The sequence below is a fragment of the Neolamprologus multifasciatus genome, chromosome 20, assembly GCF_963576455.1.
Source record: "Neolamprologus multifasciatus chromosome 20, fNeoMul1.2, whole genome shotgun sequence".
NCBI classification, from domain to species: Eukaryota; Metazoa; Chordata; class Actinopteri; order Cichliformes; family Cichlidae; genus Neolamprologus; species Neolamprologus multifasciatus.
In genome coordinates, this window is record NC_140458.1 from 7,602,275 (window position 1) to 7,617,921 (window position 15,647).

Consider the following 15,647-nt stretch of genomic DNA (forward strand, 5'->3'; position numbering starts at 1 on the left):
AAAAACCATATACAATAGACTACACTTTGAGAATACTAAGAAAAAAGGCAACCAAGAGATGTTAAAAAAAAAAAAAAAAAAAAAAATGCGAAAAAGCGGGAGTACGCAAGACTTCCAGACATTGCCTTCCCCAATTATAGACCAAACAATGCAACCACATTCACTTTACTCTTTGCCTGGTTCCTGACAAACCCTGTTGTGATTCCTTCAACTGGCACTCCTGTTTCTCCCTGACACTCTCTAGGCTCTAATTAGGCTTGTAAATAATTATTGCAATTAAAGCCTACAATTAGGAGGACTGAAGCACTGCCATTAGTTTCACAATAAATGTCATGAGCATTCTGCATAGGCGCAGGGAGGAAACAGACAAATGCTGTGCCATTATAGAGGCAGTCAGACAGTGAGAGTGAAAGAGACAGAAAGGGTGGGGGGGTTGTATGAAGACAGTTGACATACTCACAGCTCTTAATTACAGAGCTGATTATTCTGGCAGGATTGGTGCTGGACTGTTACTTTGGCTCACATCCTCCAAAGTGACAAAGTGTGCAGGCACATATGCACTCCTGAGTTAAAAAAACAAAAATGCCCAGACACAAATTCAAAAAAAGTGGATCCTCTGAACAGAAGCAACAAAGAAACAGAAGCAACTTTAGGACTGAAATAGGCCTATTTGTATAACTGATGAGGGGCTTTCAACAAGCTCAAGAATAAGTGTGCTACTCAAGGTTACCTTTAGTGAGGACTTTCTGCCTTCGGCTGGTCTCATCTTTTGAATGTTTATTTCTAAATATTTGTAATTAGCTTCCTTTGTAAAACACTAATTTACTCTCCTACTCAAATATGTGTTTGTCTTTTGGAAATTTTTGCAAGATTTCCTCACAATCAGCACCAAAGTGTAAGTACAGATTCGAACAGGTTCAACTGTTTTTTTAAAAAAAAAATGTTTTGGTCTGGGCTACTTTATGGAAGCAGCAGTCCACTGCAGAGAAGCAGAAGCAGAGATGTCAGAGTCTCTAAGGATGAGGTACCCTTATTACCTCATATTATGTCACAGGGCCAGTGAATGTCGCCAGCAGAGGAGTTGGGGTGGGAGACAGCCACGAGGTTTAAACTGGCAGTGAGAGATGTGCATACATGCATGATCACAAAGCAATACACAGCCCTGACATAGGTATGCACATGTGTCTAGAAATGTACTCATTTGCAGAGCATTTCACCTTAAACAGAGATCAAACTACACGGTACTGTATATTTCTTTATACTGACCTCCACTGACACAGCAGGAGCTGAGATGTGAGGGTGGGAGAGGGGAAAATGAGAGGGGGTGCAGGCTGGGGTGCACTGGTGTGCACGGGCTTCTATTAATTAACAGCTTGATGGGGGCTGACAGGACGTGTGCTGCTATCAAATAATGAGGTTAGGATTGGCCAATGGTTCCAGGGCACAAAACCTGATTAACACTAATCCTAGCTTAAGTCAATTAACAATGCCTGCTCAGGGACTAATGCAAATGAGGTGCCTTTGTTAGGTGGGCTAGTGCAAACGGAGAAAACATGGCTTGACATTCAGATGTGTAAAACATCTCTAGATCATAGTAAGAAGGGTGACAAACATAAAAAAAAATCATAATGAGAAAGAAATAGCTGACTTGTATGTAGCGGTGTCTCTAGAGCAGGGCGATATGACCAAAAATATTTATCACGATATACATTAGAAAATTTGCAATAACGATATAACTGACGATATAACTGACACTAGACAAAATACTTTACAACTCCACAACTTTATTAGTGCAAAAAAACAAAAACAAAAAAACATCAATGTATTTTCACTCAAACAAGCAGCTGTTTTTTATGTGCATTAAAGTTATATAACGTGAACGGTATGATATTGCCCAGCCTTAGGCGTCTCTTCAGTCTGATGCAGTCAGTCAACCCTTACACCGCCAAAACACTTTCTTTTTACTTGCAGTGTCATGAAGATAACAAATCATCACACACACTTATCTATTTCAATAGTAGCTTAAATTAAAATTTCCACTTGACTCAGCACTGTCTGGTCAACCATCATGCCTGGTCTGTTCTATGTGCTGCAGGCACTGCTGAAACTATGTCTAAATTGGTCCCAAGTATCTTTTTCTGCATTAGGTTCTGTAATATTAAAGTTCACAAGTCAACATATAGGCAGGTCCCAATATAGAGCCCAATACAGCTATGTGCCAGTCAGGCTCCAATTAAATGACTTAATTGTTTTTTACAGTCTCGATCACAGGATAGCAGGTGAAAATCAGCCTGGTTTACAGTGACACTCAGTAATTATGATTAATGTGCAAACTAATTCACATGATAAATAATCGTGCTCTAAATGTGCAAGAAAGGTAGCAAAAGTGCTAATTTAAGGCAGCTATAACTAAATCTAATAACTTGTGGTGAGATTATTTTAAAAGGAAACGAAATCAACACATGCATGCAACAGACACATATATGGATACACAACAAAGCTTCTGATCGAGGGAGTTTGACAAGTGGAGAGACAGTGTTGAAACTAGTTTCTTCAGAATGAAAAGCTAAATGGCATCATCAATAACATTGGATGTCTGTATTGACAGGGGGATTTATCCTAATTTGTCCAGGTGTCAATATCAAGTGAAGCTGTCAGGGAAGCAGCTAAGAATCTAAGCTCAAGCTTCTAAGCTACAGCTCCAGGCCCCTGTTCAAACCGTGGAGCACCTGGGTAAGTAAGCAGTCATGCGATTAATTTGCTGGCCCTCACTCCAATGGCTGCCAATCTGACCCCGCTGTTGTGCTTACATCCCAGATAAAACATGGTGGCCAATCCATCAAGGCCAGTGTCTGTTGTCTGATTGACAGCACGACGTCCCAGAGATGTCTGGTGAAAAACAGACACCTGTAAGCTAAATCCTCCCTCATCATCCTTAAGGGTGTGATCAAATGTAGATATGTAGTCTATATGATGGCCCATGATATGACAGTTTACAAACCATTTGTTCATGCCCATCTTTTTCATTGTTGTCAAACATATAAAAGGACCTGTTGTTTTTTGTCAGTTGTTTATAGAAAACAGTCCTCATTTAATCTCAGTTGAAGTCAAGTTAGGTACAATAGATCCTAAAAAAACAACTTATATTCATGCAGCTCAATAGCCAGTTACATACAACTTGGGAATTATGCAACATTCAGGAACATTTGAGGGAAATCTATTCTTACAGTCTGTGGGATTTGGAAATGAGTTGCACATTCAGGGGTAGCAGAGGAAGATATTCAGCATTCTGCTTTCTGAAAGTGAACTGTGTTCAAATGGGACTGAGGAAAGACTCGGGGAGTGAGATGGCTGCAGAACTTTATAGCAATGATAACTGAATTCAGCACAACAGCAGATTTATATTCCCAAAAGCAACTTCATCATTTGCTTTTTCTGTGCTGTAACGGTATATGGTTAAGTTATTGGGACTCTTTATCTGAGAGCAGTGTTGGGACTAACGCGTTATTAAGTAACGCGTTACAGTAACTACGTTATTATTGTGGTAACGAGCACGGTAACTAGTTACTATGCCAAAATCAGGAACGCGTTAGTCGTTACTGGGATTTAGATAGGGTCGTTACTCGTTACTTCGTGTGGTGGCTATCGCGGAGCTTCCACAGATTCTGTAACATTAGCAAGTGGTGGAGGCAGCAGGTGGATGAGGGAAAGGGGACGCAGAAGGAAAAGAGACCCGAGGCGGCCGCCGGTCCAAGTGTGAACTGAACTTCAGGTAAGAAGTTATGACCTGCAGGCTATCCGAGTCAGATATAAACCAAGTTTAGGTGGAGTTTATTTTCGTTATTCTGACTTTTTCCATACTGCGTACTAGCTAGCATGACGGAGTTTCTATACAGCTGGGTGGGTGCTATGAAGTTAATGATGTTGAACTTTATTTTGTTCATAAGTTATTAGAGTTGCCAACCGTCCCGTCTGGTATTCAGAGAAAATATTACGCGTTTCTTATTGAGGTGAAAAGGAACAGTTTGTCCCGTAATTCAGCTACAATGAAAAAGGCACAAAGCTGGAGTTATTCTGTCTTTGCTGCACAGCTGCCTCTTCTTCTTTCATTCTCTCCCCTCTCTCTCCTGTTTCTACTTCAATCATGAAAACTGATCAATGATCAGCTGATCGGCTCTCTTGTTTGTTTATCGCCCACTTTGCGCCAGAAAGAGGAAACCAGCCGATGTCGCGTTAAACAACAGCAGCACGTTTAAGCTTGATCAGCAGTTGTTAGAATTTATTTAATATTAATTTCTAGTATCAGCTGATGTTTGCTGGAGCCACAGCTGCAAAAAAGCTGCTGGTCATGATGTCGGTTTGGTTATCTGGTGAGAGGGAAACATGAAGATGAAACCAGGAGATGTCCTTACTGAATCATCAGAGCTGAACAGGTGATGGAGAAACAGGTTTACCTTTTAGGTGACATGAATGAGTTGAAGGGAAGTTATGAACTGTTTCTGAGAGACAAATAACACCAGGATCCTTTTTTAGGTAGCTGACAGCTGGTAACTGTGCAGGTGCGGATCTAGCAAAGTTTTGCCAGGGGGCCAGGTAGGGCATTAACAGGGAGAGGGGGGCACAAAGAAATACTTTTCTTTCTTATTCTCATTTAAAATGTCTAGCTTTTAAAAAATAATTATCTGAATCTTACAACAAACGATTGATAGATTGATACATATATACCATCAAAACAGTGAACATCACTGTCACAACAGCATTTGTTTTCATTCAAAGGCTTTATGATTTTTCCTATAATGGTGGGCCGGCAGGCAGCATGGTGGCACGGTGGTTAGCACTGTTGCCGCACAGCAAGAAGGTCCTGAGTTCAATTCCAACATCAGGCCGGGGTCTTTCTGTGTGGAGTTTGCATGTTCTCCCCGTGTTTGCGTGGGTTCCCTCCGGGTACTCCGGCTTCCTCCCACCGTCCAAAGACATGCAGCTTGTGGGGATAGGTTAATTGGATAATCCAAATCGCCACTAGGTGTGAATGTGTGAATGAATGTGAGCACGAATGGTTGTCTGTCCCTGTGTGTGAGCCCTGCGACAGACTGGCGACCTGTCCAGGGTGTACCCCGCCTCTCGCCCTATGACAGCTGGGATAGGCTCCAGCGCCCCCCGCGACCCTGAAAAGGATAAGCGGAAGTGAATGGATGGATGGATGGATGGTGGGCCGGTCTCTAGTCAAAACGCCCGGTCCGATTTTTTGTCCCAGTCCAGCCCTGTATGCAGCTCATCTGCAGTCTGGTGTTACCTACATCTTCCTATTTAGAAGGCAGAATTTCCGAGTTCTGAGTACAATCAAAACACCACGACTGCAGTTTTTGTGTTGGATGTAAAAGGCGCACATGATGCTGTGACGTAGGCTAGAATCATGGCAGCGGTCAATGATGGTCCAGGCGTGGGATTTCTCTCGTGGAAATATGCACATTATCTTTTCCTTTCTATTGGTAGGTGGCACAGTGCACTTGTGGCAAGTAAGCAAGCTAGAAGACTGGCAAAGTTATGGAAGCAACACATTAACAAGAGAATTCTGAGTAAAACCAAAGTTACTTTACCTAGTAACTAGTTACTTTGAAAGTAACGAGTAACTTGAAGTAACTGAGTTACTTTTGATAGAAGTAACTAGTAATGTAACTAAGTTACTATTTTAAAGTAACTTACCCAACACTGTCTGAGAGTCATAGATAGACAGATTGGTGAGGAAAAAAAGACAGATTTAAGGGTCAAGAGTCAAACGCCTGAATCATCTTCGTGCAGCTGTGTGCTAGCTAGACTGCCCTGGGGCAAACACGGGGTCAAGGGACCATGTGCAAGGCAGCACTTGCTGAGGTAGATGCCAGAATCCCTTTTTGTTACCCCCTCCTGTCAAAATGAGAAGAGAGAAAGACGGTGTGGAAAGAAGTTCAGTAAAGTGCTAATCTCATGTCGCTTTTGGTCTGTATTAATTTTTTGGTTTGAACTTTTGCTTCCTGACGAGAACATTTGGGTAAACATACAAACGCACACATAAAAACACACACCCACTCACTCTCACCAAGTCATGAAAAACAAAAATACCCAACAGGAAAGTCCAGATATGTACCTAAATGATAATGCTGGTTTATTTCAAGATTTATTATCGCATGCTCTCTTTGTACTCATCACCTGTGTTGTAGAGACTTAGGGAAACAAAGAGCGTGTAGAGCTGGGCTAGAAGCATTCGCTGCCATGTTTCATAAAATATATATATATATTTTTTTTCATGAATAATTTTAATATATGTGTTTTAGTCTGCAAAAAGCGAGACACAACAAATCTAGGAAAAAAAGCTTTCTGGCAACATCGCTGCTAGTTGCTTTCTCTAAATTTGCAGAAGCTAAATCTATAGTAGAGCAAACGCGGACTGCTTGTTATTAGCTACAATGTGTTCCATGTCACACGTGTGTGCTACATGCGCCGAAGTCTTCTTTAATAATGAGCCAGTAGCATGTCAGCTAATCTCAGCTTGGATGAGAAGTGAATGAATCCTATTTACTCCTGTCGTTATAACCACTGAACCCATTTCCACCTAATCTAACCACACCAGCCAAACAAAGGTTCAAGGGAAGTAGGGGAAACAGAAAAATCTAGGGGGGAGGAAATGGGGGAGGTTGGTGTTAGAACAGGTTGCAAGCAGACCTCCTACAAAAAAAAAAAAGGTTTAAAAAAAGAAAGAATTCATGCATGGATTTCAAATTTCACAGCTGAGTACCTGGAGGAAATTGCCAGGCCTGGAAAAGAGGTCTTCTTTTCTTTTTGATAATCTGTGAGCTGTAATGTTGCTGTTCCATATATGAAGCTGGCTAAGGGAGGAAGGATGGAATACAAGGATTGGAGGCTGAGGGGGTTTAATGTTTGCTAAAGAGCCAAGAGTGTATTGGAGAGTGACAGCAGCACATGGCTGAACGCCTCTATAGGGGGAGGACTGTGTGTCTGTCCATGAAAGACGAGTCTGTTTTACAAGCCAGCTCAGTATCCCTCAGTTGGTCATGCTAGCAGGAATTTCACACTTATCCTTATAAAGAGCTAGCAATTAGAGGGACACTATTTCACTGGAAACACTAAGTCTTTTAAGGTCTATTATGCACCACTGTACACCATAGCCATAAAACATTACAAAAACCATTGAGCTCCATTACAAAGTCAACACCTGCCTCCTTTCTTGGGATTAATTACAGCAAGATAAAAAAGTAACCACTTCAGTTTTTTGTGTGAGGATTTCTCTGAGTTTCCTTTTTTTAAAAAAAAAAAACGTATTTTCAAAAACCTTTTTTCAGACGGAACTAAAGCCACGCCACAGGTATCACTTCAAAACCCTTTCAGATGATAAATCTTGATTATTCCCCATGAATAATACATTATAGCCTGGCTGCTGACCAAAGCAACTGAAATAATACAGTCACTGATTCTCAACCATGTGTGATGAGTGCTTGCCTCGAGTGCCAACAGACAGAGCAGCACAAAACACCACAAAAGACATGAAAGGGAGTCATACAAATGTTGATAATCTAGGCCCTATAAGACCCCATCAGTACTGGAGTAGCTGTCACCATTTATCCCAGTGTGCTGCATTCTGTTGATAAACTAACAACAAAAAGAAACAAAGGCTGCTTCGGGTCTTCTGTGGGCCACAGTGGCATGTGTGCTTGAATGTTCTCCCATATGTCTAAACTCCTCAAAAGCAGCACACTACACAAAACACTACACACGTACATACTCAAACACAAACCTGCCCGCTGTGGTTAAAAAAGAAAAAGAAAGGGGTGTGTTTGCATTCTCAAGAAAACAAAGCCTGATAAAAGAAACTCTGGAAGTATAGAGGAAAAAAGGAGACGTTAGTAATGACAGAAAGACAGAGAAAAGCTCTTTCCACACATATACTGAAGCCTTGAACCTTTCTAGACATTACCCACAGGAGGTGCACGTTAGAATGCAAATGAATCAGTTGAATCAGGCATAAAAGGGTCTTTACCCTGTCAGCTCCCCACTACAAAGTCCATATGATATCTGGCTGAACCATGTGAGAACTCCAGAGACTATTTAACTCTCTGGAGATTCTCTCATGTGCCCTGCCACCTGCATGCTTTGCCCAGGTGCCACCCCTCGTGAAAACCAGGCAGAATGTCTGCAGTAATGAAAATGCATCTTACATGAAGCGCTACATGCGATGGCAGCCAATTCTCTTGATAATATCCACAGTTTGTCTATCATCAAAAATCCATAAGTATTTTTTTTTTATACTTAAAAGCCAACAAAGTGGGTACCTTACACATGTTTAAGTCTCTATACACTGGCTTCCAATATGTTTAATAATTCATTTTAAGATTTTAATAAGCCACCATATACTGTACTGCATGCTAGCCATAGAATCCTAGGCAGAGGATTTTTTATCTGTTGTAAAGGTGAAAACAAGAGGGGGCAGTGTTTCATGGTCTGAGCTCCATTGCAGCTCTTCTGGAATGAAGATATTAGGTCAGCTAAGCCATTGTGCTGCCTCATTCAATAATAATAAAAATATGAATAATAATAACAATAACTATGAGGATTAGCCAGATGGCAGATACAAAAAAAAATGAATTTCCAAAACCAGTGGCTTAGCTCTACTGCAGCTGCCAGTCATACTGTACATGAATACTTTATCAATCTAATTACAGAATCTGGAGAGGCTGTTATAATACTGGAGTATTTTTTGATGCATGTAAAGTGGCTGCAAGTATTAATATTAAAGAATAACCTTTGAAGATAATACGTGGCGCATAACCATGTGTGCTTTGTAAATGTAGAGGAAGATGTGGTACTCACTTCGAAGCCTAATGCCTTTGATACAATATATGCAGAGGTGCTGCAGGAATGTAAGACATATGACGCATCGAGACGGAAAAGACTGTCTAGGCAGCAGCTCACTCGAATCTCCCAAAACAGCAATGACAGCAGAAACCCCAAATTTTTGGATTATTGGTATAAATATAGAAACAGTTGCGCAGACGATTCGCATAACATGACTCAAACATGTGATCTGGCAGAAATCCATACAAGGGATTATTTGATTAAACCAGCATGTCTTGTGATTATTCAAAAGAGGCACCATAGTGCATATACACAGATAAATCTTGAGATGAAAACCTGCTGTTATGTATTTCAGGACTGTCAGTAATGATACAATACCCCTACAGGAGGGCAAACACACACACGCACATATATAGTGCTCAGGGAGTAGAGAAAGCCAGTGAGCCAGGTCTTTTCATCAGTTCCACTGCACTGCCTCGCATTGGGCCAATCTCACCACATCATTAATATGGTGAATGCTATTGTCATTGCATCTACAAAACAAAAACACAGTTCAACATGGCAGGACGATGGATCAAATATGAAAAAGGGAGCTATTAAATATGTTTGGAGGTGAGTCAGTGATGGTGTCTTGTGGGAGAATGTGAGAAAGAAACAAATGAAACAAGAGAAAAGAAAAAGTTTGCTAAAATATTACACGGGCGATCGTGGCTCAAGAGTTGGGAGTTCGCCTTGAAATCGGAAGGTTGCCGGTTCGAGCCCCGGCTTGGACAGTCTCGGTCGTTGTGTCCTTCGGCAAGACACTTCACCCGTTGCCCACTGGTGGTGGTCAGAGGGCCCGGTGGCGCCAGTATCCGGCAGCCTCGCCTCTGTCAGTGCGCCCCAGGGTGGCTGTGGCTACAATGTAGCTTGCCATCACCAGTGTGTGAATGGGTGGATGACTGGTTGTGTAAAGCGCTTTGGGGTCCTTAGGGACTAGAAAAGCGCTATACAAATACAGGCCATTTACCATTTACAGGCCATTACACGGGGAAGGTTGTGTGCAAGTCAGACTGAAGATCCACATGCAATAGGCTATAGGTAATGACGTCTCCATGAGCCTTATGGACTTTCCATTACAATATTGAGAGATTGGTGTTTTCATGTATGTGTAGTTCCAGTGTTTTTATAAGAGTGTACACATGATAAGGAGAACCAGTGCATTGTGACTAAACGTATGTAAATGAATACTAAGGGAAGCATGTGTTTTGTTTGTGTGACTGTGTGTGCATCCCCGTGGGTGCCTGTCTGCATGTTTGTATTCACAGAGGCGTTGCACATCCCACAATTCTTAGCCACAACACAGAGTGTTGTGTGTGAGGGTGTGAGGACAGGAGAGAGAGAGGGAGAGAATTCTGGAGCATGGCCTTGCTGAGGAAATTTTACTCTTGCTCTCCCAATTTCTGTCCGTCTCCCCCTTAATGTCTGTCTCTCTCTTGCTCTCTCCGTTCCCTCTATTTCCCACTGTGCCAAACACAGAGGACTTCTTTGTTATTCAGAGTAGGAAATGCAACTGGAGCCAAATCTGCCTTGGTTTCCGTTTGATATCATCCCTCCTTTGTTCCTGCCGTCTCCCATCGCCATGTGCTTGGCCTTAGATGGCATTAGTCAGACACATGGGAACAAGTAGAGCTTAGACAAGATATAGCTCGTGATGTCCTGGATGTGTGACTACAAGTGTAGCTCGAGGTGACATTTAAGCTTATGATGAGATAAAGGTCAAACTGGGCAAGACGAAATACATGCAAATGTGAATTTAAGTCCAGGCATACTCCGGAAAACTCAAAAATATATTTGGATCACAGCTTTGCAAGAAAGGTCTTCATACGAAAAAATATGTTGTTTTTTTCTAACCGGAATCACATACCAGAAAAATAAGGATAATTTTGAGCACAGTGCACTGCTGTGAAAAATGAGCTCATGGCTAAGCTGATACCATTCTATGCATTCAGCTGGTATTTCCCATATAAGGCATGTCACTCAAGCTGCTTTAGCCTGTCCAGAGTTGCTGCACATTTGCAAGCTGCTTTGCAACCCACTTTCAAACAAACTCCTTTACATGGTATATCTGACTTAATGGTCATATTTATTTATTGTCATTGGTATCAGCTCTGTTCTTGTTGCTGATCTCAGTGTTTTTTACTTTCCATATATGCACAAGGATGAGTGCGGATGTCCTAGAACAAGCAAATACCAAAATGCAACCAAATATATATTACTGCAGTGAACATAACGTTCCTTTGCCACTGATTGAACTGTTTCCGCCAAATGTATGAAAAACAACTGGACCATATGGGTCACATGCACAACCTCTCTACAGACACTGTCAGATATGGTAAATGGCCTGTATTTATATAGCGCTTTACACATCCAGTCATCCACACATTCACACACTGGTGATGGCAAGCTACATTGTAGCCACAGCCACCCTGGGGTGCACTGACAGAGGCGAGGCTGCCGGACACTGGCGCCACCGGGCCCTCTGACCACCACCAGTGGGCAACGGGTGAAGTGTCTTGCCCAAGGACACAACAACCGAGACTGTCCGAGCCGGGGCTCAAACCGGCAACCTTCTGATTACAAGGCGAACTCCCAACTCTTGAGCCACAATCGCCCCCACGATATGACTATCAAGAGGTGTCTTTCAACATGCATGCCAACATCCCTGAAGCAATTGAGCATGTTTCAGTATGTGTGTGCGTGTCTGTCTCCTTCGATCCTCCCTAACCCCTAGAGAGGAAGACAGAAGAATCCCTACACTGAATACTAATAATATTCACCACGATCACCTCTCATTCAGATGACTAGCAGTTATGAGCTCAACATCAAAAGCTTCTTTCATCTGCAGGATAAGTGAGAATAAAGGATTTAGTAAATATGGGAAAGAGACTTTAGAATCAGTGCGAACTCTTCTTTACTTGCTCAGTCCGTTGCTTCAGAGTCATCAGTTCATTGTCCGATACCTGCATCTTATGTTTATGCATGACATTTTTATATTTCATTTAATATCAATATACATGTTTTGTTTAGATATACATATCTATGCAAACCTCCTCCAAACATAAAATAACAAAAAAAGTAGATGTACAGTTATATCTTTTGATTAATATACTATATAAATACTTCTAAAGAGGCTTGATAAACTGTATTATTGTGGGGTCTTTACCTAAGAATATAAAGCGGACTGAACTGAACTTGAAGCTTTAATTCAAGGGGTTTAACATGAGGACTGCATTAACCTTTAGTAATTATCAAAATTTTTATATATGGTCCTAATTTTCAGAGGCCTGCAAATAATTGGACATGATTGGCCGTTTCCCTTAATATATCATGAGAAATTAACCAGATAAAAGACCTGGAGTCCTAAACACTGAACTTGCATTTGGTAGCTCTTCACAAGAAATCTCAGCACAAGGTGTCAATTCAACTGTACAACATCACCATTAGTATGAAAAACCAAAAGAAACCCTAAAGAAATAGCACAAACTTTAGGAAGGGCCAAATCAACACACTGGTACATTCTGAAAAAGAAAGAGGGCAGAGCAACACCAAAAAAGCATGTAAAATGACTAAAGTTTCCCCTTTAAATACATGAAATAAAGACAAACTTGTACCAGGATGATGGTAGGAGAGTATTTAAAAAAGGTTAAAATTAAAGAACAGCTCACGATCCATAACATAATCTGTCAAACATAGTGGAGGCAGTGTTATGGCATGGGCATGTACAGCTGCCAGTCTGCTGATAGAAGTAGCAGGATAAATCCTGAAGTGTTAAGGGCTATATTGTGAGCTCATATTCAGCTTAATACCGCAAAACTGATCAAACAGTGCAAATGGATGATGAGCCAAAGCATATTGCAAAAGCTACCCAAGAGTTTATCAAGGGAAAGAAACTGGATATTCTTCAGTGAACGCATAACAGCACAACATTTGATGATCTGCATGGCTTCTAGAATTTAGGCAGTCGCTGATCGCAAAAGATTTTCATTCAAAATATTTCTATTTAAAATAATGTTAGCTGTCTAATTAAATTTGGGGCTCTTAAATTGAGGGACTATGTATTGTTGTAATTCCTAAATAGTTATTGCAGTACTTGTTAACGCCTTATATTAAAGCTTAAAGCCGGCACTCCAGTCGCATCGTGATTGCTTTTAAAATCCAGAATGGTAGTGTGCAGAGGCAAAATTGTGAAAACTGTGTAAATGTCTGAATATTTGTGGCGATGACTTTAGCAAGCTTTACCAAAAAAAGATAAACTAGAATAATAATCTTGGAATATTTTTTGCTCAAAGTACTGAGCTGTTACTGGTGAAGTGATTGACTTTAGCTTTATTTTTATTTACTTTGGCTTTATTGTTATTCTCACATCAGGTAGGCAGCTAGAATTGTGCAACTTTTCAAGTGTTTGTTTTTATATTTAAAAAAAGAAAGTGTATGTCATGTGCTGAAGGATAAAAAAATAACGTAGTACTACATTTATGCCTCCGTTTTCCCGTCTCTGAATTGGACATCATTTCAAAATTACTCTTTTACACGTTATCCATCCACCATGGATTCAACCCATAAGCTAAAGCTGGGTGTGTTAAAAGAAGAGATAAGAGGAGAGGATGGCAATCTATCACCTCACACTGACAGCCTTGCACGTTGTCTCTCTCTAGGGCTGCTACGCTGCCACGTTCCCCTGCAGCTGCTCCTCTTCTCTTCTCCTCCTGTTGTCATCTCTTTTCCAAGACACCATGTTTTCCCCTCCTTTGCATCTCCTCCCTTCTACTCTGCCCTTGTGTCCCCTTTTACCCTTGTGTCCTCGCACTTCTTCTACCTGTTTAGTATGTCAGTTGCATTGATGGTTATCAGCTGCTGCCCACCCAGACTGCAGTGCTGTGTCACTTCATTAGAAGTGTGAAAAGATGACCTTGCACTCTGTCTCCATTTTTTTACTCCTTCTAAGTCATGTACTCCTCCAGCTGTCCCTTTTCCATCATCACTCTTTCTCCCATGCTTCAACCAGCCAGTCAACCTGCCAGTCTCTGCCCTTCTTCTCCTTCATCCACTCTCATTGTACCTTATCTTTTCCTCGTCTGTCTATTTCGTTTTCCCTGCCCTCATTGTTCTCCTTCATTATCAAATGCTGTCACAATGTCCCCTGCTGTGCCACCCCGGTTATTTATAGCTAACAGTAGGTGGTGGATTGCTGATGTTGAGAGGTGGGCCATCTTGCGCCCTGCTGGAGCTCACACATTCGCGCAATATTCCTGACATTTCGAACATATGCATACAGAGACGAAGGCACATAAAAACCATCTATTCTTACGTATGGACACTTGCATCACATATTTCCAAGCATGCAGCTTTCAAACACCTACCTGTCTCTCAGACATGACGTAGAGGTAGTTGCGGTCAAGAGAGAAGGCCATATCCCTGAGGACAGGGCTCCCGTCCTTGATAACCGAGATCGTTTCATACTGAACACCACCGTGAGGAGGCCCATCAACACGGATCTGACAAAAAACAGAACACAAACAGGTCAGATATTGCTATTTATACCTCAGTGGCAGCAGGAATAGCAAAACCAGATAAAAATGACTGACAGGAATGACAAACGTGATTCATTTTTTTTGTTTTTGTTTTGAAAAACACTGAAATTATTTAGCTACTTGGAGTTTCAGTTGGAGGTGGAGAGTCTCCTTGAGGATCGCGATTCAATGAATATGAATATGACTTAAAAGCTTTTTTATAATTGCCAACAATTTTGCAACAAACCATAAAATTTTCATAGTATGAGGTAATGTAAGTCCTCTATAAGTTCCTTGTAGGACGGGGTTATAAAAACTGTGCGGAATTATTTGTGGATATTATTAGACCTCTGTGAAACTTGAGCTGTGTTTTGGTTTTCTCTTTCCCTCAGTGAATGATGTATTTGCTCAGGAAAGCTTTGAACTTGAAGCCAAGACCACCTTACTGCAAAAGCAATGGAAAAGAATTTAAATGACTTATATTAGGCATCTGACCCAAATGGGCCAGTGCTAGCCTTCGTCATTCATTAGATATCCTCGGCCAGACATAAACAGAACAGCAAATCTTGAGGAGCAGCATGGGTTGTCTAAACTTGAGTGGGGGGTTTTCTGACGTTTCTGTGATGTCACATATCACTAGGCCCTCCTCCAACCATGAAAGCTGATGGCTCTATCATCTGTCCATCCTTGCATGCCTCCATCCACCCAAATATTCATCTGTCTATTCAAACAATGACAGCCCCAAAGAGCTGTCAGGCTCACAGAGGGGAAAGTCAAGGTCATATGTCTGTCAAAACAAGATCTACAACGAAAGTGGGGGGGCGTGTGAGAAAACGAGTGCACGCACAAACTGTTGTGTACGAATGTGCGAGCAAGACCATGTGTCAAACTGCTGGATGATCAAGTAAGAGAAATGTGATTTAAGTTCACACAAAATCCCTGGAGCGCTGCCTTCAAAGCTTGAGGGTTAGTTGGGTACACGACAGCAGGCACCACAGTTAAGGAACAAAGCTCAAAGTGGTTAAGCCTTCCACGGCTGACCTACATCTGACCTTGGCAGACTAATCCAAACATTGAAAACAGGACATATGTGAAAACCATATGTAGGAGGAGAAAGGCAGGATGTGGGGGCCGTGCCAGTCTTCATCTGGTTACTGACACTGCAGTGTGGAGGGAGACCTCAGCAAATATGCTCATCCATAAAGCATGTCGGCGCACGGCCAGGCCAGCGCTGTTCTGTTCACTACT

General features: G+C 41.6%; 1 protein-coding gene and 1 long non-coding RNA gene across 3 annotated transcripts in view; both read right to left on the bottom strand.

Moving 5' to 3' along the window:
* The window catches only part of plxna2 (plexin A2), a 173,566-nt gene that overhangs the window by 89,960 nt on the left and 67,959 nt on the right, over positions 1-15,647 (bottom strand). For both annotated transcript variants that reach the window (XM_085147225.1, XM_085147224.1), the window contains exon 4: positions 14,250-14,384. In XM_085147225.1, coding sequence (XP_085003351.1) covers positions 14,250-14,384 — 135 coding nt within the window. The remainder of the gene's footprint in view (positions 1-14,249; positions 14,385-15,647) is intronic.
* LOC146494296 (uncharacterized) lies at positions 935-14,243 on the bottom strand. Its single transcript, XR_014871694.1, has 2 exons — positions 11,209-14,243; positions 935-11,169 (listed from the first exon to the last, which is right to left on the bottom strand). It is a non-coding gene; the product is annotated as an uncharacterized LOC146494296 (long non-coding RNA).